At 41.2% G+C, this 13071-nt stretch overlaps 1 protein-coding gene across 1 annotated transcript; it reads left to right on the top strand.

The window, feature by feature from the left end:
• Positions 1-172: 172 nt before the first annotated feature.
• tgfbrap1 (transforming growth factor, beta receptor associated protein 1) lies at positions 173-11221 on the top strand. Its single transcript, XM_031729583.2, has 13 exons — positions 173-403; positions 1809-2519; positions 4197-4391; positions 5019-5173; positions 5359-5441; positions 6021-6201; positions 6286-6446; positions 6965-7022; positions 7127-7270; positions 7511-7654; positions 8518-8677; positions 8873-9324; positions 9519-11221. The coding sequence occupies exons 2-13, from the start codon at positions 1823-1825 to the stop codon at positions 9705-9707; spliced, it is 2619 nt and encodes an 872-aa protein (XP_031585443.1). The 5' UTR covers positions 173-403; positions 1809-1822; the 3' UTR covers positions 9708-11221.
• Positions 11222-13071: the final 1850 nt, after the last annotated feature.

The raw sequence follows: 13071 nt of genomic DNA, 5'->3' as shown, positions 1-13071 counted from the left end.
TTTTTCTTTCCAAGCTCCTTAGACTGTCTAGTTTAAATATTTTATATGTGGAGAGGTAAACAATGAATAGCGCTGATGCATCTGCCTCACAATAACACTGCTCCAGGTGGTTTCTTAGAAGTGGCTACTGTTGAAAAACTCGTAACAACAGTGAACGCACCACTATATCACCTGCAGCCAGCAGGGGTTCAATGCAAATGGGCGGCGTTTCATATTGGATAAGCAGGAACTCGCTGGCTGCCATTCAGCTTGTATTATCCGGCTGTCGGTGGGGCAGAGACCCCGAGCAGCATGGCAATGTTGACGTTTAGGTGTGAGTTCATGTACTGGTTTTCGGAGTACTGAGGCTTTTCTGCGTGTAGTGACTCCGGCCTGCCGTCCCGAGCGCCGCCTGCATTGATAGGTAGGTCTGCTGGCTACGCCAGCTGCTCCGGGAGAAACTGGGCAGGGTGTGGGCGCACAGAGCATCATGTCAGTGAAGGGGAGATTGACTGGAAAACAGGTTGATTTTCCTTGGGCGGACACTCCGTGAGGGTTGTAGCCTTGGAGCTTTAACCACACTGCAAATGTAGCCTAGCTTTAAATTAGCTTGCTAGCGTTAGCATAGCAAGAGAACACTGTGTAGAAGCTAACTTTAGCCGAAAGAGCTCAGGTACGTGATACTGAAACAACCTATCCGATTAAAAACTGGCCACGACTTCCTCACATGACTCATGTCCTAATGACGAATGTCTCACCTTCAGACACTCACTGTCAACAGTGATTTTTTTTTTTTTTTTTTTCGCTGCTGCCTCTGGGTTTGGGAAGCTAGCTAGTGCTAACATCATTAGCTCCTACTGTTTGAGCATGAGGGTGTGAGGAAAGCAATCCCCTAATAGGTCAAATATAAATTGGTAAACTTTATGATAAAGTGTTACTATAGTAGTGCAACAGGACACTCAATAAAATTGTGCTGTTGATATAAAGACGTATATCTGCTTTGTTAATCTTTTTGTGTCAGAGCACATAAGCTTTCAGGCAACCCAAGATCCAGGTCTCATGCCTTTAAATGTAAACACCAGCAATCCTCAGCTGTACTGTCAAGGAGAGATTTTCAAGAAATGTCAATCTCCTTATCTTAAAGACAAAACGTCTTAAACAGTATCTTCCTTCCATCCACCTTCTGCCCTTTATCAGGCTCTCGGTTGTAGGAACAGCAGGTAGGTAGGTAGGGAAGCCCAAACCTTCCTTTTCTTTACCTCCTTCAGCTCACCTGGCAGGGAGGCATCAAAGTGTTGAGATGTAAACCCTCCAGTGTATCCTGGGTCTGCCCTGGGGTCTCCTCCTGGTAGGACATGCCTGCAAAACCTCATCAAGAAGATGTTTAGGAGGCATCCTAAATAGATGTCCAGCACCTTAACTGGCTTCTTTCTATAAGGAGGAGTGGCTCTACTTCCAGCGTTCCTCCTAAACGACCAAGCTCCTCACCCTCTAAGGGAAAGCCCAACCACCCATCAAAGGAAGCTTGTTTCTACCACTTGTATCCGATATCGTTCTTTTAATCACTACCCAAAGCTTATGGATGTGGGAGGGCGTGGGAATCGACCTTTCAAATCAACAGCTTTAAAGCGCCTTACACTCACAACCTCACACGTCACACATGTAAAACTTCACATACATGTATAGTTTTATGAATAAATGATATGCTGAGTATATCCAGAGACTTAATGATTCATCACAGGGAAAAGTTGTACAGTCTGCTTTTCACATTGATTATTTGAATTTGTCTGCAGCTTTGCTGATTCAAACTTATTTTGTACCTCCTGTAGATGCCTTGGCCAAGATGAGCGTGAAGGCTTTTGAGCTAGTCCCCGCTGTGGAGCGAGATCTCCTCATGGGCGACAAAGCTCGCATCAACATTGAGTGCATTGAATGCTGTGGAAAGCACTTGTACGTGGGCACCAATGACTGCTTCATCCACCACTTTCTGCTGGCTGAGGTCGCCTCCTCTAAAGGGAAGCCGGGTTACTTGGCTCAGAAGTTGCTGCACAAATACCTTGGCCTCAAGAAACCTGTTGCTGAGCTGCGGGCTGCTTCTGCTCTGGAGCGTCTCATAGTGCTCTGTGAAGGGATAGTGTTCCTCGTTGACATGGTGACGCTGGAAACGGTGCCCTCGGCAGGTGGAGGTGGAGCCAAGATCAGGGGCGTGGCATCATTTTGTGTTAACGAGAACCCGGTGAACACCGATCCGTTCTGTGTCGAAATGGGCGTGCTATCCTCCAAACGGCGGACGGTCCAGATTTACATGGTGTACGAGGACAGAGTGCAGCTGGTGAAAGAGTTGACAACGCCCGAGCAGCCCTGTGCTGTCAGTCTCGACGGTTACTTCTTGTGCCTGGCTCTTACCACACAGTATATGATCCTGAACTACAACACGGGAGCCTCCCAAGACCTCTTCCCTTACAACAGTGAGGAGAGGAGACCCATTTTGAAGAGAATTGGCAGGGAGGAGTTTCTCTTAGCAGCACCTGGTGGTCTAGGTAAGTCAGAACAAAAACGGAGTCCCTGCAGTGAATACTTGGAATTTTAAGATAGAAAAACTTGCCAGAATATCTCAATGGGTGACAAATTAAAAGAAATTCCAACACAAGGGGCCTTAGTAAGAACAGATCAGCTGTGCGAGTGTGTTTTTCTGAGAAGAAATACATTGTGCAGGATGTATTGTATTAAACGTTTAAATAAAGTCTGTTTGAAGCTGCAAAAGTTGTGACTCTGTAGTTTAACAGACTTATTCTTTCAAATCCAGATGCAAACTTAGTCTTCATGCAAATTTGATATGAGGTCAAAAAGCACAAATAGTTGCTGTGTTTTGGATTAATGATTGTAAAACAGAATTTTTCTGAATCAAGATTACTGATGCTTTTTTGGGGGAAAGAAAGACTAAAGCTTAAAAAAACACTAATAATATTGTTGATCCTCCTATTACCCACACACCAAGGCCCGAGGGCTCTCCAAGGATGATTGAAGTGATTTTCCTGGAGAAGTGATTGTTCAGTACGCAGTGATTTCACACCTACTGATATCTTATCTTGAAAATAATCTACTCTAGAGCAGGTTTGTCCTGCAGCACAAGTTTCCATAGTAATGTTTCTTTTAATTGAACCTTCTTGAATTAAATGTGAATTTACCAGGATAAATCTAAATCCTGCTTTGTAGTACAGAGGATTGTACATTAAACATTCTAATCTTCATGAAATAGTTTGATAAAGACAGTGAGAGGCATTGTCATGTTTGAAGGGTCCACTCCCATTGGCATAGAAATGTTTCATCACAGGATGAAGTTCATCAGCTTTGTGTTGCTTTTCATTTCTCTCTCTAAACCATGTAAAGGACTTTGCTCCCCACAGCATAACAGAGCCACCAGCTCCCTTCACTGCAGAACTCCGGGTTCAGCCTTTCTTTAATTTGTCACACATCTGTGTAAAAATACATTTCAGGCATTTTTTGCAGGCTAACATCTCAAAATAAAGAGCTTGTTGTTTTGCTCGCTATCTCTTAAATGTTGTGATTCTGCAAACTTATTTTTTGGGCTGTTTAAGAGAAAATATGCATTTCTTCTTAAAATTAAAGTACTGTGTTTAATTGGTTGTCTCTGAAGGATCAAATTGTGTTCTGTAACTTGTGACAGCATCTGTGCATATGCTTGTTTATTAATAAGAATCACCTTGGGGTTTTTTTTTATTATTTGTCAGCTGTAAAAAAGCTGAGGGGGAATGGTTGTCACCCTGCTGGGCAGGCAGGCAGGCACCATTGTTGCCCATACCAATACTTTTAATCAATGCAGGGGAGAGCAATATGTTATGATTTATGAGATGAATCACTGTTCATTTCAAATTCTGAAAAAATTTTCATGACTACTAAATCACTGCGAGTTTCTTTACATAATTAGTTAATAGAACAAAACACGCACCAAAACACTCATGTATATTAAAAACTGGGTTTTTTTGGAGACCTGGAATGTAAATGTGCCACTCTAAAAGCACTTTGGGTCACTTTCTGTTGTTTAAATGTGCTATAGACAAAATTCAACTCTATTGCGTTAGTATCGATCCAATACCGATACCAAGGCTGGTATCGATATCTGGATCGGTCCGCCCACCTATACTTTACATGTCCATGTTGATCATTAAAACTGCTTTTCCACATCCCATCTCCAGGAATGTTTGCCAATGCAGAGGGGGTATCTCAGCGAGCTCCGGTCAGGTGGTCAGAGAGCGTGATTGGTGCCGCTGTGTGTTTTCCATACGTGGTGGCGTTGGACGAGAGCTTCATCACCATCCACAGCATGTTGGACCAACAACTTAAACAGACCCTTTCATTCAGGGATGGCCATATTCTGCAAAACTTTGAAGGTATGTTCGCATATTGCTTATTTCTAATGTTTACCAAAAGGTACCACAAATAGGAATTACTATTTAAGTAAATGGCATTTTAATTTCCTCAAGGATTAGGTTTAACTAACAGCTACTTTCTTGATGCAAAGAGGTCCTGAAAAGTGGGTTTGAAAAACAGGAAAGGATTAATAAATGGTATGGGGATGGAAATAGTTATTGCTTTGGCTGACTGGACTGAGTAACCAAAACTGTTCATCAGAAAGCGTCTGGATGGTGCTGTGCACTCAGGTCTCAACTCTTAATGGGATCTGAAGCACTATCGACCATTTCTTGCTACAGAGGATTTTTCAGTTCTGTGTTCAAATGAAACTTTTATTCTGCTTGGCTTTAGAATAAAAGCATTGAAGTAATATGAAGTCATCTTTGAGCTTCAAGTGCAACACGACACTCACGTGCTTGAAAGTGAACTTGAAGCTCTGAGCTAAAGCTCTCTGAAGCTGCTTTCAGTGCGCTATATATTATCCCTGGTTTGGCTGCAATCATCAGGTGCATGCAAAGCTTTCGATTTATGGAGCTATTGTGAGGAAAAATCAGTCTGACCACTCAGTGCTCTGTTTTTGGGGTTTGTTTTGGTTTTTTTTGTAGGGAAGGTCATTCTGGCTTCTACTAAGGCCGTGTACGTCTTAGTACCTCTGCCGCTGGAAAGACAGATTCAAGACTTGCTGGCCAATCACAGAGTGGAGGAGGCGCTCATTCTCACAGAGGGAGCGCAGCGAAATATTCCCAAAGACAAGTTCCAGGTAACATCATGTTTAAGAAGACGATATATTGGCCACACGGTGCACCTGTTGTCACTATTAGAAAATCTTAATATGATAATTCTGCTTCCTAAACTAAAGTAATCTTGCTGAGTTACATTAAAGAGAAGATTTTTCACAACTACAAACTCGATTCACTTCTAAATTGTCACTTTCTACTTCTGCAGAATTTGCACAAACGAATCCTCCAGCAGGCCGGATTCATACAGTTTGGCCAGCTTCAGTTTCTGGAAGCGAAAGAACACTTCCGGTAAGAGTCTGGGTCAGTGCTCAAGTCATCAGACAGTTTTATTGACATTTATGAGAATGTCTGGAATATATTTTATAAAAGAATCATTCTTAATGGTTCCAGTTTTTTTTTTTTTTTTTTTTTTTTTTTAAATGCAATCAGGTCCATAAGATAGATTTATTTTTTTGGAGGGGACATGTGCTTTCCACTTTTGTCTCTGAATACATCTGCAGTGGATTTTAGATCATGGAATGGAGATGTGATTTTAAGTGTAGAATTTCAGCTTTAATTGAAAGTCTTTAATATTGTAATATCACTTACGAACATACAGCCGTGGGTTACTCAGTTCCTTGAATGTTAAAGTGCTTCGTGCTGTCATGCAATTAGTCTAGCAAGAAGTACATGACTCACCATAACTTAGTTTATCTCTAATCCTCAAAATCTTCTGCAGCACAGCCATATTTTGTACATTTTGTCGGACTCTTTAAATGTCTGTCTGCAGTGAGCTCATCTTTTCAGTCCACTTTGAAAGTTCTGACAAATGCCAGTTAGAGATTTTCTGTTTTTATGACCTTACTCTTATTTATTTGATCTTTTCAGGAAGGGTCAGCTGGATGTGCGGGAGCTGATATCTCTCTGCCCATTACTGCTACCAGCTTCCTCTTCATTCACGCGGTGCCACCCTCCTCTCCATGAGTTTGCAGATCTCAGTCATTTGGCACAGGGTGACCAGGAGAAAGTGTTGCAATGCAAGAAGTTCCTCATAAGTTATTTAGGAGAGGTAACTGGATTCAGATCTTTTAAAAATTGTACACAGTTTTGTCACTTGTCTTGTGTGAATGGTTTTGATTATCTGTACGCACAGGTACGAAGCACAGAGGTGGTGAACGGCTGTAGAGAGGATGTGGACACTGCACTGTTAAAGCTGTATGCCGAACAAGATCACGAGAGCCTTTTAGACCTCCTGGCTTCAGACAATGCCTGCGTGCTAGCAGACAGTGTCCCATGGCTGGAGAAATATCACAAGTTTGTATACTCTTACGATCTAATCTTTTATGTTAACATGATTAAAAACTCAGAAATTTGTCCAACACAGAGTTAGTTATGGTCTCAAATGTTGTTAATTGTAGCTTCATTGATAAACATGCACAATGACCTAAAAGCTTTGGTTTCTAGTGTGTGCGGGCGTGCCCGTGTGAGCGCATGGTTTGACTGTTGTATAAATAGTGATTAGAGTAAATTAGTCTGACTTCTTTCATATGAAATCAGGCTTAAAATTCAGTAATTGGCAGCAAAAATAACACTTGGGAATGACTGGGAAACAGTAGAACTTTAATTATTACAGCTACAAAATTCACTAGAGGGACAGACTGAGATGGGGCTTCATTGGGTAAATGCTCTTCCTTCCTCCCACACTGTTAATTAACACCCTGGTAAAGCTTTAATACTATGTCCAGTTTAGGAAGGCAATTTAATTGCTTTATACAGAAAATGTAATCCTCCAGGGCAGCTTTGGCTTCATTCAGCTCTTTTCTGTCTTTAAGATATTTTGCGCTGGGACTGCTCTATCATTATAATGGTCAGGATTCAGCAGCACTTCAGGTATGTTTGCCAATTTTTTATTTTTTTTTTCTATTAGTGATTTATGACTGAAGAATTTGCACCACTACAATGTTTATGAATTGAACCCTTTATCTTTCTGATAGTTGTGGATTCGTGTGGCAGATGGGGAGCTGCAGGATCCTACTAGATCTGATCTTTTTGAGTACATTGTGGACTTTCTCTGCACCTCCTCTAATGTGGACCTTGTATGGAAGTATGCAGACTGGGCCCTACGGAAGGATCCCATCGTAGGTTACCAAAAATGTAACGCTGCTGCAGAATTATTAATACCGGTCTCACTTGGAAGTTTTTGAGTCTTGCTGTCTGTCACTAGCCAATGCTTGCACAATATTTCCTAGTCCTAGTGTTTGAGTGTATTTGTACAATGTCTTAAAGAGCTTAGAGCTTTGCTCTGCAGACAGTTTGCAAAAATTCCAGTCATTTTCCAAAAGGTAAAGTAGTAATCTAATCTCTTTTCTTGCCCATAGATAGGTGTCCGTGTCTTCACTAAGAGGCATACCAGTAAAGACCAGCCGGATTTGAACCCTGATGATGTCATCACTTACCTGGGAAAGCACAGCCAGGCGCTTCTGCTTTACTTGGAGAACCTGGTGCTGGAGAAAAGGGTGCAGGTACAAAAACATAAGCTGTGATATCTGATAGACAGTGTTCAGGTCTCAGGCTGCACTCCCACAGAATGTTTAAGTATGAGGAGACGTGAAGGCGTGATATTCAACTGTAGGTTGTTCGTATTTTGGCAGCACAAATGCACAGCCTCTGCAGTTGCGTGAGCGGGGGATTCAGAAAAATAGGAAGTGTAAACATTGCTTTCTGTCACATTTAAGGTTAAATAAAACCCAACCTTTCCTGCAAGGTGGCAAAGGCATTACCAGAAATTGTCCCTCCATTATGAGTGTTCCCTGGCTCTGGCATGAAAATGCATTTGAACACTTGACTAAATGTGAAAGCATTTTAGTGAAGCAGCTCACATGAGACATAGTAGCTTCAGTGGTTAGCTCTGTCTCCCCGACTTCCCCTTCTAGTTGTGAGCTGTCAGAATTAAGTTGCCTCCAAAGGGTGTGCACATCCTTAATTTGGAGCTTAAGTATAAGTACTTTTTATAAATGGTTGGATGAATGCTTTCAAGAGTTCTTGAAGCCTGAAGTCTATAAATGTTTTCAGATCAGCGAACTGCTGCACATGCACACAACTGAACACTGCTGCTCAATGAAACCACAGTCTTACCTTTGGGCTGCAGACATGCTTCACTGTTGTAGTTTCCTGAAAGTGGGCCCCATGATGCCCCTTTTTCATTTTTCTAGCTAACATTAGATTCTAGAAACTTGAATCACAGTGCAGTTTGGAATCATTGTACATGTTTTTTTTTTTTTTTTTGGTCAACTCTCATCATGGATTTATTTTTAGGTTTCCATCTACAGACGTGCATCTTTAAAAGCTTATTTAATTTGAACTGTTTTCATGTTTGTGGATGCAGAAGGAGAAGTTCCACACACATCTGGCTGTGTTGTACTTGGAGAGGGTGTTATCTTTGATGTCACAGTCTCCAAAAGATGAGGAACAGCTGACCAAAGCTAGAGAAAGGCTTCAAGCCCTGCTCAGGGAGTCCGACCTATACCGTGTACAGTTTCTTTTAGGTGAGAAAAATATGTTTGTTTGTCTCTAACAGGCGTTTCTGTTTTCTTGTGGAATTACATTGTAACATCTCTTTAAAGATTTTGAACGAGATGTCATTGATGCGCTCTGACGAGGTCTTGCTTTTTATTTAATTGTGCGTCTGGAGATCATTTTGGAGATTTTCATAATGTTTTGTGTTCCTGTGCTCTGTTCAGCTAAAATGGAGAACCGTGAAGAACTGCTGCTAGAGCGTGCAACACTACATGGAAAACTAGAGGAGCATGACAAAGCGCTGCACATTCTGGTGCACCAGCTCAGAGACTTCCCGTCCGCCGAGGCCTTCTGCTTATGGGCCTCTTCTAGTAGAGATTCGGCGTACCGACAGCAGCTCTTTCACCTGCTGCTGGGGGTGTATTTGGATGGGAGCCCTCCTGGGCAATTGGGAGATAGCGGAGAGCTGGAGATGGCGGCGGTGGACCTCCTAAATCGGCACGGGGAGGTGTTTGATGCGGTCCGTGTCCTGCGAATGCTGCCAGAAGGCTGGTCGCTTCAGCTGCTGCGTCCTTTTCTGGGTCGAGCCATCAGGGCCAACATGCACGCCTGCCGCACGTCCAGGATCGCTTTAGGGCTCGCACACTCTGAAAACCTTCAACTGCTGCACGATAGGGTAAGAAATGCATGATGGTATTAAGCTAGATAAGTACATAAATAACTGCTCTACACTTACTCTTAAAGAAACACTTTCATTTTTAATTTTCTGGTTTCATGATCAAATAAACAGGTAAACAGCCATGAAAACAGTTATAAAAAAATATCAAACTCTTTTTCTCTACTTTTTTTTTTTTTTTTTTCCTCATCCAGTTGAAAGAGTGTAAGAAACCCATCTTTGTGTCTGAAAAGAAGGGATGCCACCTGTGCCACAACACCTTCAGCGAGCCCAGCGTGGTGTGTCTGCCCGGTGGAGTGCCTGTCCACACCCACTGTGTCGCCCAGAGAGTAAGAGACTCTCCTACAAAGAGACAGTTGACTAATAGCAGTAAACATACGTGAGACTTGACCCTTATTAAGAAACCTCGTGGTTTGCGATGAGAGGCACCAAACTACTGCAGGATGCGTTGAGATTTTCAATGGCTGAGGACTGTGGGGACGACAAAAAAAGCACAGAACCCCAGTTCCCCTCGTGGGCTCTGCAGCTGTGGAGTTAACAAGACACACAAAGAAGGCTGGGCGACTGTGTGGGGGACTCGAGCGCCGCAGTTGTACTGCACTTTCAGACTTAGAGTTTGATTTCTGTTCCATTCTGTGGCCGTCCTGTCCTTGTTTTTGTTTTTTCTCTTTTTTTAAAAATCCTAAATTCAAGAAACTGCTTTGAACTACAGAACATAATATTTGAATCTCGTTGCATATATTTCTGAAGCATGAACAGTCTTACAGTTTTGGGTCTAATCTGCTCCATATGGGTATTGTATTAATACTGTTCTAACCTAACTTGCACATTACAGTGTTGGGTTGTAATGTGAATACTACAAAGGCTCATCAGTACTGATGGAAAGTCTTCTTTTTTTTTTTGTGTATGTCTTTGACTCTTTGTTCTGGTCTCACAGCTGCTTTCCCTCCACCCACAGTGATGTTGTATTAATTGGTAACTGACAGGAAACAATTTGATCCAAACCCACTAAATCATTGTCATATCAAGGTTTAAACAAATAAACACCAACCTTCTGTGGAGCAGCAACAACATAAAATACCAAAATAACAATGCTTCTCTTATTCATAGTGTAACTTGACATTAGGCTATACACATCACATTGACCTTCTAAAAGTTGCACAAATGAGATGAATCCTTAATGATGTGACAGTTAATCTATAAGATTAACTGAAATGAACCTGCATACATTTTGTTTGGTTTCAAGGAACAAATAAATAAATTTCCCATTGCCCCAAGCATGCATGCATACATTTTATTTGTTGGAACAGGCCACTCATACTGTTAGATATCCTAATGTATGCAATACTGAGCAAAACATTTAAGTTGAAGTATAGGCTATTTGTTTAAAATTTGTGTAAAAGATCAATCATGTAGAACAACAGGCTACAAACTACAACTCTCTCCAATGAAAGTGCAAAGTGCACCCTCCTCATTTCTATGATTCAAAGAGCCTGTAAAATTCTCAGCTTTCTCAGTTTTGGATTGGTATTTAATGCAACAAGTGTTAAAGGAAACTGTCCGCAGTGAAAGTGATAACAAAGATTGTGAGACTTCATAAAAATGGCAGTGTGTCCAAGAGCATTAGTAGTATGCGATGACATTTAAGGTGAAACGCTGAAAAGGCATTAGACTGAGGGGAAAAAATGAACCGTGCACAAAATAAACTGATGGGTAAGAACAAAGTGGGTGAATGATCCTGCATGAAGTCAACTAACAGTGTCCGCTTTTCACACAACTGTGAGTTTTTAACAGGAAAAGTAGTCAAATGTTTGGAGCCTGTCTTTGCAAGTTGCCTAACCTGTTTGAATTTTTTAAAGATCAGATACCCCACACTAATACATTCTTTTTAAAAAGATCATTATTTCACTGAGGTTTTATTGTGTATTATTTTGAATCTTTTCAGCAAAACACGTTTCCGAGAAAGTGTGTGCGTGTGTGTGCGGGATGTGTATAAAGATGTTTTCATCTGAAATTAAATTAGTTTCGAATCTCCAGAAATTAATTGTTCCAAACAGATAAAATAAATTAAAATTTTCAATTTCAGAAAGAATCTGGCAAGAATGCAGTGCGATAACTGTAATTTGTCTTTATTAATATGCAGGGGTAAATTACTTTTGGCAGCCTTTTCATATTTCAATACAAGAGCTTCATCTCCCTGTGGTTGTTTCTAAAGACACCAGAAGATGGCAGTAATGTGTCTGAAACCAGAACGCCAGCTGACACCACAACCTCTACAGTTCAATGTTCTTGGCACATGCTCCAGTTTAGAGTTTCAATCAATTCAGCCCTGTCGTTTTTGCATAAACGGGTTCACATGCAAACAAATAAAGAGCATCACTCATGTCTTTATGTTGGAAAATTAAAAGAACCACACATTCGTGGAAATCACTTTAAGGTCCTTTACCACGGCTCCACTTGCTACCCTGGATATGCTTTAAATAACAGGTGGGGTAGCTCTGGAATAAAGTAACTGTGTTTTAAACGTGATTAATCTCACTTTCAAATGATACAACCTCAGTCTGACAGTCACTATAACTGCATGATTCAATCATTTTTGGGAAAACAAAAACTTGTACTTACAGCTGCTGTATCAGACTCACTGCCACAGTGTGCAGGCTGAGTGAGGAAGAATGATTTTTTTTTTTCCCCCTGCATTCATAATGAAATGACCAACTAATTAATGCATGATGCTGCACTGCGCTTGTTCCCCCAAAACATCTTTCTCTAAACCTTTCACAAGTGTGACAAAAAGTGTTTAATCATCGGGCGCCGTTACACCTCAGATCATATGCTGTTGCTTAACACATCTTCGTAACTCATAGCAGGTGGATGTCATGTTTGTGAAGAGAAGAATGGGGCATGTTCCTAAACATCTTTAGAAGGTGAGGCTTTGCTAGGAAATCAGAAAACAGGAATGAAGGAAACCCCAAAGTAAACATGACTGTGTCAGTGTGCTGCCGACAGAATATACTCAATTTAAATCATTGTTGATCCACATGTTTTTTAGGGGGAATGAATGTCATGAATTCAAAGTTGTCCAGTCTACTAAAACCTGTGTCTCTGGATCCTGTGGTGGTGTTGATGTTAGCTACCTGCTGCCTGTTTCTACATGTAAAGAACTGTGTGCAATTATGGGCTGAGCTTTGTGGATGCACTGGGTTTCACTCCACAGCTTCTTCTGTCTGACGAATTTAGTCGTAGCTCGCTTAAAACTCCTCGCCATGACTTCAAAGAATGATGATAAAAGCATTCAGGAGACCTTGTGAAAGCATCCTGTCGTATTTTACATAAATATATATCTATACCTCTGTATATACTGCATTTGTATCCCTTTGCTGCTTTCTCCATCAATGCCAGTGTGGATGGAAAAAGGACCAACCTGGTTTAATAAACATGAAACTGCCTTAGCTCACAAGTAATTCCAACATGCATTTTAGCATGATTAGCATTATAATTGTTTTTTTTTTCTGTTTTTTTCCTCACTTCTTGGGAATTAAAGTTTTATTGTGGATTAAAGGGTGATAAAAATTATGTTTTTAAGTAGCTGTTTTGTTGGATGTCAGTTAACCTGAGTGTCAATTAAGATTAGAGCATACATTTTAGCAGCAAAAACACATTGTCTTACACTCTTAACTTCTAACTGTGGTGGCAGCAGGCTTATAGTAGTGCTGATGCGGTGAGACTGACGCCTTACCTGTCTCTGCG

This window comes from Oreochromis aureus, linkage group 1, assembly GCF_013358895.1.
Source record: "Oreochromis aureus strain Israel breed Guangdong linkage group 1, ZZ_aureus, whole genome shotgun sequence".
Taxonomy (NCBI): domain Eukaryota; kingdom Metazoa; phylum Chordata; class Actinopteri; order Cichliformes; family Cichlidae; genus Oreochromis; species Oreochromis aureus.
The sequence above is the reverse complement of the archived record's forward strand: the minus strand, read 5'-3'. Positions and strand labels throughout refer to the sequence as shown.